General features: G+C 39.9%; 1 protein-coding gene across 1 annotated transcript in view; it reads left to right on the top strand.

Annotated features, from left to right (window-relative positions):
* LOC140239446 (structural maintenance of chromosomes flexible hinge domain-containing protein 1-like) overlaps window positions 1–12,502 on the top strand; it is a 91,132-nt gene that overhangs the window by 58,667 nt on the left and 19,963 nt on the right. The window contains exons 30-35 of the mRNA XM_072319282.1: window positions 410–596; window positions 3,780–3,864; window positions 4,473–4,604; window positions 6,904–7,053; window positions 7,747–7,867; window positions 9,296–9,415. Coding sequence (XP_072175383.1) covers window positions 410–596; window positions 3,780–3,864; window positions 4,473–4,604; window positions 6,904–7,053; window positions 7,747–7,867; window positions 9,296–9,415 — 795 coding nt within the window. The remainder of the gene's footprint in view (window positions 1–409; window positions 597–3,779; window positions 3,865–4,472; window positions 4,605–6,903; window positions 7,054–7,746; window positions 7,868–9,295; window positions 9,416–12,502) is intronic.

Here is a 12,502-nt window from a genome sequence, read left to right as displayed (position 1 = left end):
GTGTGTGTGTGTGTGTGTGTAAATAAGTGACAATTGGGCAGAAAAGATTGAAACGTGTGATTAATGTAAAATATGATAGTTTCCGAACTTCCTGCCTTTTGATATACAGTGGACTCCCGTTATAATGAAGTCTTTGGGATGGGCAGTTTTCTTTCGCTGTATCGAAATTTCGTTATAACCGGAAAAAAAACCCCACAATTAAAATATATAGAGTGGATAAATTTGCAGTCTGAATTTTCACTTTGTTGTAACCAGAATTTCATTATAACATTGTCTGTTATAACAGGAGTGCACTGTAGTCTGAATTGTCTGTACCTCATCTCCTTTGTTCCGGTAACGTGAGCAATTGTGTTAATTTCTTTCGCCTTTCGTGTTTTGTTTGTTTGTTTGTTTTTTTGTCTTGTTGCAGACTTCGACGTGCACGTAATGGCGGAGGATGGGAGTACCATGACCAGCGTCCCACCCAGCCAGGTTGCCATGCGACTCTGGAAAGGAAATAAAACCACCAGCCCGGATGGCTCACCTCCAGTCAGCGCCTCCACCAGCAAAGCTGACGAGTCCTTCAGCCAGGACGAAGAAGGGCACGTCTACTTTCAGTGAGTCACTGGTCAAGCCCTGGTTGTGCGATGGCCACCAAAGTATGATAAAAGTGGAAATTTTTGTGCATTTCGAGTGACATAAAACTAGAGTGAAATCAGAAGCATGCAAAATTTTTCGCTCCTTGTATGTATTTTCCTTTTATATGTCTCATGCTAGACTTATCAGGACAACCATGCGATATGATGGAGGCCTATCAGTCATGCCATAGCGACATTTCTAGTGTATGTCTTGAATGAAAAACATGTAGAATTATTCTTACCAGGTTGATCATGAAAGATTATTTGCCCAGAAATTCCCACTTTTACAGTACCCTCAAAAGAAGGAGATTGGATTCTGTCCGAATGCCAGACTACAGTGATGGTGTGTCCTCATGCACACTTAACTTTTGAGAATGAATGGACCAGCTACGATGTAGTGGGGAATAAACCATCTAAAGATGGCATATTATACAAATATACCAGGCCTGAGAGGCTCTGGTTGAAACTATGCGCATGAGGTGACTTCAGTAGCACTATTTTCTGAGGGGCGCAGCCCCGAAGAAAATAGTGCTACTGAAGTCACCGAAGGCACATAGTTTCAACCGGTGCCTCGAAAAATTGGCCTGGTATATTTGTTTTATATCCCTCCCAATGAATTTAAGAGTATTCGACTACTTGTATTCTGTAATTTACCTCTTTTTTAAGGGCATCTTGCTTTACTTTTCAAGAAGATTGACTAGTCATTCACGCTCGGGAAAGCAGCTCAGCAGGAGGGCAGCGCGTATGCGTACTATGAAGAGACAACTGCGCGCTCAGCCGCTGAAGTGTACTCAGTGCATTGCTGTACAACGTACTGGTAAACATGCGCAAACTGCAAACTCACTACGCGCTTAAAACATGCAATACACCTATCCGATCTGTCAACAAGTACGTTCGGTTGCCAGTGCTAATGATGTGCATGCTCGAGCTGATCAACGATGTGACTGTGAGCTGCAGTTGATTGTGTTTTCTGTCGATCGTCTTTCTACCTAGCTGTCTGTACATGAATATGGACTATCATTTCCTGTTAAAATGCAAGTATACATTGTAAATTTGGGTAGCATTCAGTAACAGCGTATAAGGTTAGATTAGGCACTGGAAAAATTCTAGCAATTAAAGCATCGAGTGCCACTGTAAATTCGTGTGATTCGTACGGTGTTCTAACGTAAACAGTGAACAAGTTAGACTCTAACTCGTTAGACACTCTAAAAATAATTATTAGGAATGAGATTACGGGAAATAGGGCCTACTGTTAGACCCCGTTTACAGTGCGAGGCTCGGCCGTGGCCGAGCCGCGGCCGAGCCCAGCCCCGCTTCAGTGTAAACGTGCAAAAGGCCAAATGCGAGGCCAAAATTGGCCTCGCATTTGGCCTCGCTCTGGAGGTGGTCTCAGCCGCGGCCGAGCCGCGGCCGAGCCCGGCCTTTTCTTGGTGTAAACGCAAACTGGGCCAAATGCGCGGCCAATTGCGCGGCCAATTTTAGTCTGGCTTCCAAACCCTCTGCATGTATATTTTGCTATTCAGGATATTAACCCCCTCAACGTCGAAAACTAGTATAGCTTAAGGTGGTTTTGTCCTGCAAAGGAATCTTTCCTTCGGCAAAGGCCTTTGCCCGAACGGCGACTTCGTCGCCACGGAATTCATTTGGCAAAGGGTCTGAAAACCAGACAATACCAAATTGCGTTTGTTTACAAGCAGAGCGCCACTACGACAAAATATTGAAAGGTTTGAATCAAAAGCGCGGCCGAGCCCAGCAGTGTAAACGGACAAAATTGCGAGGCTCGGCCGCGCAATTGAGGCCGGACATGGCCGCGGCCGAGCCGCGGCCGAGCCCGGCCCCGCACTGTAAACGGGGTCCTAGACAGGTAGAACTAACGTTTAAAGGCTTAACTAGGGCTAACGTTAAAGCAGGCCTACTATCTACTGCAGTTTCGTTTGTCAACATCTTTTGGGTGGGTCGCTCGAGTTAGTGAACTGCGAGACCAACTTTCAAACGGCGAAGCATGAACTCCCCAAAGGCCTACGGTACGTCGAAGAACCCTAGCTTGCTTATTGTTGTCTAATTATAGATCTACGATATTGCCTACTCTGTTGTAACGTAATACATTTTTTTCTTTCTAGGTAGAATGAGGGCTTTATAAGAGTCTCTCTGAGTCTCTCTAACGTAACCCGTGTCGCATTGAATGTATGCGTGCCTTGTGGTTCTCGCGAAGTGCAGTGATCATGTAAGGCGCCGCGATACCCATTCATTTGTACATGAAATCTCTCGCGAAGGAAAGGTGCTGCGATACCCATTCATTTACACATGAAATATTTCGCGTCGCGACGCGAAGCGAAAAAGGCGCGAAAATCACCAGCGTGGTATAGTTTTTACCATTTTCCCTAGGGAGTATAGTCTTTCGCGGATTTGTATGGTAGAATTATGTTTTGTTGTTTACAGTGCTCTCGACCAATCAGAGGACGAGAAGCAATTTGTGAGGGATATAATAGATGATGTACTACGAAAGCCAATTTGGTGGAATCAACTATGGTTTAGGAAATGTCTGCATATTTTGATGAAAAAAAATCTGCATTGTAATGTCCGTAGCAAATTATTAATTTGTCCAAAACAGCTCTTGTTATCTAATGATAACCATGAAATCAAACAATTGTCTCAGCAGATCCCTCTTTGAAAGGAATCCACACACTGGAGAGATATCGGACATCTTTGGCTGTGTAGCAATATCCTTCTCATTATTTGTTTGTTTCATTTTTCCATCTGAGAAGATGGCAGGATATCCCATATTCAGTTGCCCTAGCTTGTCATCCATGGGTCCAGTTGGATGTGAAGCGTGACCACATCTCCGGGTCAAGCACTTCCATTTTATGTCCTATCTGAGGGACAGAGTGTTTTGTCTCTTGCTAGACTCAGTCCAGACTCGGGTATTGAACCCAGGTCCTTTCAATCTGGAGGCAGATGAGCTACTGATTGAGCCAAATCTCTGCCCTTATTTACAATGTATGTAAAGTGCTGCTTAATATTCTCGGTAGCGTACCAGTAAGGTATGTTTAGGCGGGGGTATTGATTACTTTCAGTGATATTTGTTGTTGTTTGGGAGGTTTTCTTGTTCTGTTTCCTTTTTAAAGTTTTTTTTTTTTTTGCTCTGTTTTCATGGTATATCAGACAAAGACCACTACCTCAAGAAGCCGGTGACTACTGGATTGTCTTTCAGGCCACCGTAGCTGGTTCCACCAAGAACTCATCAAGCGTAAGTGCTTGCCTCGATCCCTCCATAGGTCCTGTGAAGTAGTGATGAAATATGATTCAGTTGAAAAGTATATTATTGTTTACGCCTTATATTTAGTGAGTTTCCATTCTTTGTAGATCGGGACTTCCCGGCAATTTTGCCAGTGGTTAACTTTGCGATTGTTGAGTACAGTAATGAAGAGAGGGATTTATGCGCACACATTGCATTCATGTCAAGACCAGAGTTAATATTTTGTGTGTTGTTCAATTCATGGATAACACCTGACTCACAATACACTATTTTCTGCATCTTTAGAATTTTTTTTGCAATTTGCAGTGATGATCTGTAAAAGTTTTATTGTGTTCTGATAGATGATCATTTTCCTTCAGTCAATCAACTCTGTAGGAAAAGTTCCTTCTCAATCATTCATTCCTGTTGACACTGAAACTCTTCATATACTTCTTTCTTTTTCTGATGTGCACGTTAAAAGGATTTACCGATATAACCCAGAAAGTCCCAATTTGTACTACAATACATTGTAAACAGACACAGCATCAAACTGCACAAATTTAATTCCTTGGCATTTGGTGGCTTAATGAATGAAGAACCTCTGCCCTTTCTCTTTGTAGATGTTTTTCAAAGTCCAGCCTGGCCCTCCTGCCAAGCTGGTTCCGGAGACGGTGCCCAAGACGCTGACCGTCACCAACACGCCGGGCTCCCACAGCAGGACGCTTGTCCACTCCCTCAACTTCCACCTTGTCGTAAGTAAACTCACTGTATCACTGGTATTTTTGTGGTGATTTCAGTTTTGTGAATTTTGCTAAATAGGCTCTCGAACACGAAAATAAGAAAATGTTAAGGAAAATGAAAACAAAAGTTTGCCCCGCAATGTCCCAGGCCAGTCCACTAGTATTTGCAAGTGACTACAGGTAGTGGAGTCTCTATGCCATGCTATTGGGTAACCATCTAGAATCCATGGAATACTAGCACCTTTTTATTTTTCCAAGGGAGATTTGATTTGCTTGCTAGCAATGTCTTAACCCTAAAAAGACTGGGCTATTTTGGTAGCTCGAAAGACTGGGGGGGGGGGCCTAAAGGGCCCCCCCTTCAGATCTCAGCCGTGGATCGCGCGATTGCCGCGGAAATTTGCACAATGGTAGTGTGCGATGTAATCTACAAGATCGTATATTTAAATTTTACAAAATAGTCTTTTTTTATTTTATTTTGATTAATTATGCTAATTTATGCAAGAAATCAGACTCTTTGATCTAAATCAGTAAATAAAGCTCCAAAAGTGCTCATTTTTGGTCTAATTATTCTTTGTGGCATTCTTAGCAGATGTACTTGAAAAAAAATTCGGTATCAAAATCAATTTCTTATTTATTTTATTGTTTTATGAATTTCTTATGTATTTCTTTGTTTTTTTTGACCTTTTGTTTTTGTTGTTTTTTCAACAAAATTTGTGGCAGACACTTTTTGAAGCATAATACTCCTAAAACAAATTAATTTTAGCAATTGAGAGTAAAAATAAGCATATTTATATGAACCATGTGAAAAAACTCAATTTGCATTGACTTTGTACACAAAATCACATTTTTGAGCCATTTTCGGCCTCACGTGCATGTACAAAAAGTTATGTAACTTCAGAACCGTACCCCCGGGCGTCACAAATTTGGTGTCAAAATGTGCGGGAAACTTGAAAGAAAAAAGTCATAGAGCATCGCGGCGAGAGCATTGCGTGTTGCAGAGTAATCGCGCGAAATGTCGAAGGGGGGGCCTTTTAGGCCCCCCCCCCCAGTCTTTTTAGGGTTAATGAAACAGTTTGTTTTAGTAGTCACACCGTCACACAGAGCTGTGTATTGATTTTTACTGGCCGCACGCTGCCTCACAGTTGTAAAACTTAAGCGCGCACTTGTAGTAAAGGTTCGCAAACTAAGCAAGCGTTTGCGCACTCAGTAAGAGAGTAGAGACACCTATTGGCTAGAAAACCATGCGTCCAGTACTTTTGCCTGCGTTAAGTAATTACTGGGTGTACAGTTTTGAAGTACTGGATGCATGGTTTTCGGGCTTTCGTCTATGGCAAGCCGAAAGGAAATGCATTCAGTAAATTTTCCATTGGGTAACATGATCACAAAAATTAATTTCTGGCAAGAAAATTGTCCCCATTCTTTAACACAGATGACGCATATGTCTTTTTGTGCATCAGTTGGAATAGTGTGCATACGGTAACTATGGAATTTAGCCTAAACCCACTCGGCTTCGCCTTGTGGGTTAAGCATTCCATAGTTACCTTATGCAGACAACTTCGACTGACGCACTCAGACCTGTGCATCATTTGTATACTGTTGCTTTTCTGTGGGATACATAGTGCAAAATGGTAAAGCCGAGTACAAGAGGGTTTAGAGGTCTTTGTGTCTGTTGCCAAAATATCTACTCACAAAGATGTTTTAGAACTTTTCTTTCGTTAAAATAATTATACAAGCATTTGCATGATGTACTGATATCAAACTCTGCACCAGTAGCCCTCGTGCTTCACAGCTTTCCACATTCATGTAAAACTCCCGCATAATGAAGTCCTCAGATCGGCAGTTTTCTTTTGTTATAGCCAAACAAATCAATACTGTAAAATCTTAAATTTTTAGTGTGCATGAGACTATCATGAATTCAGTCCAGAGCCAAGAGTCATGAAAGTCGTGTGCATGCAAAAGTTTTTGCTACACAATGCATTGAATGCCAGCTGCCAATTTGTGAAAGTTTCATGCAGCAAAACAGGCTGCCGGCTCCAATTTGCTCTCATGCTGTGAATGATTCTGGTCTTACAGTATATAGAAATATATAGATATTTAAATCATTATGGGGCTTGAAATTTTACTTCCTTCGTTGTAACAAAATTTCCTTTTAATCCTGTTCATTATAGCAAGGAGCTTGCTCATTGGTTATATAAACTGGAGCACACCGTAATGTATACATTCTGTCACCCCTTTGCTCATTATTTGTGGCCCCCTCCTCATTATTTGTGGCCCCCTCCCCGTACCCCGTCCCCAACCCCCAACTATCCAGGATGCGTACGGGAACATGACAGGCCAGGACGTGTCAGGCTCCCTGGAAGTTCACCTGAGAGGCGGCAGCAATGGCACGGAAGTTCCTTGTCTCCACGGCAACAAGCACGCTATGCAATTCAGCTTCCACAAGGGATGTGCGCATGTCGAGGTGAGGGGAGGAAGAAAGGAAAGAGATCGAAAAGGGAAACAAAATGATTGATGTGCAATTGCTTCAGAGTTGCTAAGCTATCAGTCATTGCATTATCACATTTCTTTTATCTGAAGATTTTTTTTTTATTTTTTTTTTTCTCAAGTTTTGCAATCTTGTCTAGTGTTTTATCTTTTAAATATCAAGGTGGTAATCATGTTATGTCCTGGGAAGATTAGAGACTTTAACTTTGTGATTAGTATTGCACGATATGACATGAATCATTTTCTGTAAAATGAGGAATTTTGCGTGTGTTTTAATTTCACGAATTTTGCGAGAGCCGAGTTTCGTGAAATTGAAAATGCAAGCTAGAGATCTTGGCTACAGTATATGCACTGAATGTTAGAGACGTCTCACGGAAATTTCATGCTGCAAATAAGGCCGTCGGCTCCCATTCGTGAAAAATTTCATGCCGCGAAAATATTGTGTTTTACAGTACTTTGCTAGACTAGATGGTGTAAACATAGAATAATGTAGTGCCATGGTGAAGGGCTTTCCTCATGTAATTTGTGTATTTCCATTTTTCTGTATGTGTTTCTCTCGCTCTGTTTAATCTCATTTGCTTCTCTCCTCATTCCTCACTCCCCCACCCCCCCCACCCCCCCCCCCCCCATCTCCATATCTCTCTGTATACTTTGCTGTACTACTTAACAGAATGTCTTGTTACAAGAGAAAACTCCGGGTCGAGATGGCAACGAGTACTCGCTTCACTTCATCCTCAACTGCAGGGGGGTGACGGTGGACCCTTACATCCTCCCTTTCCTCTTTTACAATGGTAAGAAACTCTTGTCAACCCCCGGAAGGGGGACCCTTTGGACCCTTAACAGCATTAAGAGTCAATAGCAATGCATTGTGCAACCCATCACTTGATGTTATGCAATTTGGCCACCACGTTCAAGTTGGTGTTAAAGGACAAGTTCACCTTCATTAACATAAGGATTGAGAGAATGCAGCAATATTAGTAGAACACATCAGTGAAAGTTTGAGGAAAATTGGACAATCGATGCAAACGTTATGAATTTTTAAAATTTTTGTGTTGGAACCGCTGGTTCAGGAGACTACTAAGGCTCGTGATGTCATATGAGTACAACATAAAAGAGCACTTGACTTGCCTCTTTCTAAAGGCAATGGGAATAATATTACCCATAACATATGTCAGTAACGAATCAAGGGAATGTGTACTTTTTTCAAAAGATGAAATTTTGTGAAATTCTCTTTATATTTTCTTTATGCTGTTGTACGCATGTGACATCATACACTGCAGTAGTCTTCTCATCCAGCGGTAACTGCACAAAAACTTCAACAATTCATAACTTTTGAACGGATTGTCCGAGTTTCCTCAAACTTTCAATGATGTGTTCTACTAATGTTGCTACATTCTCTCAATCCTTATGTTAATGAAGGTGAACTTGTCCTTTAATGCATTACTCCTTTACAGTGTTTGTCTGTTCAGAATCATAAATGTGAATCTCATTTGTCTGCTTTTTAATCCGTATGATTTGCAGTTTATATAGGTTAAATATATATATGTCACTCTGCAGTTCAATATTTGAAATTAAGTCTGTCTACACTACTTTTAAGTTTGTAAATTGCAAGTAATTTGTCAATGTGCCTTGGGAGCAGCATGTGTAGGTTCACATGCCTATGGACAATGGCAAATGTCTTGACTTTTTTGTGCCCTGACCCACATGTTGTCACCATCTTTACTTCTATCATTTTGTGCTACGCGTACAGTACGGTACAGTACAGTTTTGTAATGTTCACTCTAGTCTTTATTTTTATTTGTTATGTCTATGGTGTGTATATGCTCTTTATCTGTAGTGGTCGAATTGATGATGGTGATGATTGTGATGATGGTGATGATGATGTCGATTATTATTATTATTATTATTATTATTATTATTATTATTATTATTATTATTATTATTATTATTATTATTGTTATTGTTATTATAATTATGGATTGGGTAAGATCAAACTTAAAACAGTGTTTATCAAAATCGCTAATGCCTTGCAATCTTGTGGCACACAGGGGGTTTACATGTACATTCTTTCATACAAAGAGTAATTATACAAAAAGATTAAAAGATAGCAAAAGGCAAATGAATTTGTTTTGAGATGCACTCTTTGCCAGCTTTCAGATGTTGTAAGACAATCCTGTGGACCATTATCCAATGATGTTTTGTGTTTGGATTCATGTTAGATGTGAAGAAGCAGCAGAAAATGGCCCACCTGTCAAAGGAGAGAGACTCCCTGAACAAGACCATCCAGTCGTACAAGGAAATGTTTGAAGGGAAACAGCAACTGCTGGAGATGTTTAGAGGTAAAAACAAACAAAATTATTCAAAATTTAAGTGGAAGCTGCATCATGTCTTCTTATCCCCTCTCCTAACTGTACTCTGCTAGGTTTGACTTCCAGAAAGAAAACAAAACAAGCAACTGTTGTTTTAACCTGTCAAGATCCGGAACTACAATTCTGTGGTTTTGTGCTGTATTTCATTATATTATGATTATTACTCTTTATTGGTATTGTTTCATAAGTTGGAGAGTAAACAAATACAAAGAAATGAAAAATAAAAAATGTGCATTTGAGTCACTGTTTTGGTTTGTATAAAAGTGTGTTTGTTTCAGATCCAAAATTTTGAAGTCTCTCATTTGGTAATTTCTATATTGATATAACTGATTGTTAAGATGACCTCACATTTTGAAAGATTAAAGTTCTATTTCCCACTGAAATTGACAATTGATTATAAATTTCTTTGTGATTTTTATATTTTTAAAACTTTTTTTTAATTTATTTTCTTTTTTAAAAGATTCCACCTGCTCCACCCAATCTTTCTACGGTGTGAGGTTTGCTGTGAATTTCAGCGGTGCCAATTTAGTTTAAACAAGGCAATCATTTGTGCAGAAAAATACACAGGATTCGACGGGGTTTGGTACAATGGCACTATGGTTTGAAGATGACTTTATTCAAATAAATGATTCTTGCATACAGTTGTTATCATTGCAACTACAGTGTATTTGGCAAATTTGCACATTGACATTGACATTGACATCAGAGTAATGGCCATGATAATGAACTATGGGCGTGGATGCTCAGATGGGATTTGAACCCTACCCCTCGTCATTGCTAGACAGGCATCATCATTACTGAACTACTCAGCTTCCGCCCAATAGCCAGTGATGGTTTGGGATGATTTTGTGTACAGTTTTTGTTGGTTGTGGCAGGGCTGCACACTAACCCATTTTTTCTGCCGGTCCAACCTGTCTCTGTCGGACCGGTAAATGCCCCGTTTTACCATTTTTTACCGGTCCGAACAGAAAATTTACCGGTCAACAAAGACAACATAAAAAAAATTAAATGACTTGCAAACTTATTTTCTTGTTTTTTTATGGACGTACCCCCTTACCCATGTACATTTTACAGATTAATATTATTTTTTTTTTTAAACTTGCGTTATTTATTGCACAAGAAATTAAAAAAAAAGATAGGAAAAAATAGAATGTTTGTTTGTGAATTACAGTGTAAAATGATAATGAACAAAATCAGATTGTATCAAATGCATTTGTGACTTTTTCTATACATAGGCGTACGAACTTGCTGCGTAACCTGCTCTTGGTGGTCAGTTGGATTGCGACGATTTAATGAATTATTTTAGCTGTGATATTTTCTGATGCACGCGCTACAAGGGGTTCTTTATTTTTCTCCCGATAATCTATTCGCATTTGTGCATGCGTTCTTGAAAGGTACACGACATCCGCAGGGCCGAATTCGCAATCCTTTTTGCGCCCATTTCCACCTCAAATATTAGCGGGATTGTGACGATTTCATAAATTACTTAGGCTGTTATATTTTCAGATGCAAGCGCCAAAAGAGGTTGAAAATGTGTCCCTTATTTTTCCCGATAAACTCTTCGAATTTCGTAAGTGCGTTCGGCTGTAATCTTTTATGATGTAGGCGCCAAAAGAGGTTGAAATGTGTCCTTTATTTTTCCCGATAAACTCTTCGAATTTCGTAAGTGCGTTCTTAAAAAGATGCACCACATGGCCGATTTCATGATAGTTTTTGCGCCTATTTCTACCTCAAATATCAGCGGAATTGTGGCGATTTCATGAATTACTTCGGATGTAACTTTTTGTAATGCACGCACCGGCGAGAATGGTTGAAAATGCGTTCTTTATTTTTCTCCCCATAATCTCTTCGCATTCCGTATAGCGTACATGCGTTCGTGAAAGGTATACGACACGGCCGAATTCACGATTCTTTTTGCTTATTTTGCTTATAATATTATTTTTTGCTTATTTCTACCTAAAATATCAGCGGGATTGCGATGATTTTATGAATAACTTCGGCTGTAATCTTTTATGATAACGCGCCAAAATGGGTTGAAAATGTGTCCTTTATTTTTCCCGGATAAACTCTTCGCATTTCGTAAATGCGTGCTTAAAATATATACGTCACGGCCAAAAATCATGATTCTTTTTGCGCCTATTGTTTCCTCAAACTTCAACGGGATTGCGATAATTTCATGAATTATTATTCGGCTATAATCTTTATGATGCACGGGCCAAAAGGGGTTGAAAATGTGTCCTGTATTTTTCTCCCAATAATCTCTTCGCATTTCGTACATGCGTATACGACACAGCTGAATTCACGATCCTTTTATCGCCTATTTCTACATTAAATATCAGCCGAATTGTGGCAATTTCATGAAGTTACTTCAGATGTAATCTTTTGTGATGCACGGACCAGCTATATAGAATGGTTGAAAATGCGTTCTTTATTTTTCTCCCCATAATCTCTTCGCATTCCGTACATGCGTTCTTGAAAGGTATACGACACGGCCGAATTCACGATCCTTTTTGCGTTTATTTCTACCTCAAATATCAGCGGGATTGCGATGATTTCATGTATGACTTCGGATGCAATCTTTTATGATACACGCGCCAAAAGGGGTTGAAAATGTGTCCTTTATTTTTCCCCGATAAACTCTTCGCATTTCGTAAATGCGTGCTTAAAATATATACGTCACGGCCAAAAATCATGATTCTTTTTGCGTCTATTGTTTCCTCAAACTTCAACGGGATTGCGATAATTTCATGAATTATTATTCGGCTGTAATCTTTATGATGCACGGGCCAAAAGGGGTTGAAAATGTGTCCTGTATTTTTCTCCCAATAATCTCTTCGCATTTCGTACATGCGTATACGACACGGCTGAATTCACGATCCTTTTATCGCCTATTTCTACATTAGATATCAGCCGAATTGTGGCAATTTCATGAATTACTTCAGATGTAATCTTTTGTGATGCACGGACCAGCTAGAATGGTTGAAAATGCGTTCTTTATTTTTCTCCCCATTTAATCTCTTCGCATTCCGTACATGCGTTCTTGAAAGGTATACGACA

Source organism: Diadema setosum, chromosome 16 (genome assembly GCF_964275005.1).
Source record: "Diadema setosum chromosome 16, eeDiaSeto1, whole genome shotgun sequence".
Lineage (NCBI taxonomy): Eukaryota > Metazoa > Echinodermata > Echinoidea > Diadematoida > Diadematidae > Diadema > Diadema setosum.
The sequence above is the reverse complement of the archived record's forward strand: the minus strand, read 5'-3'. Positions and strand labels throughout refer to the sequence as shown.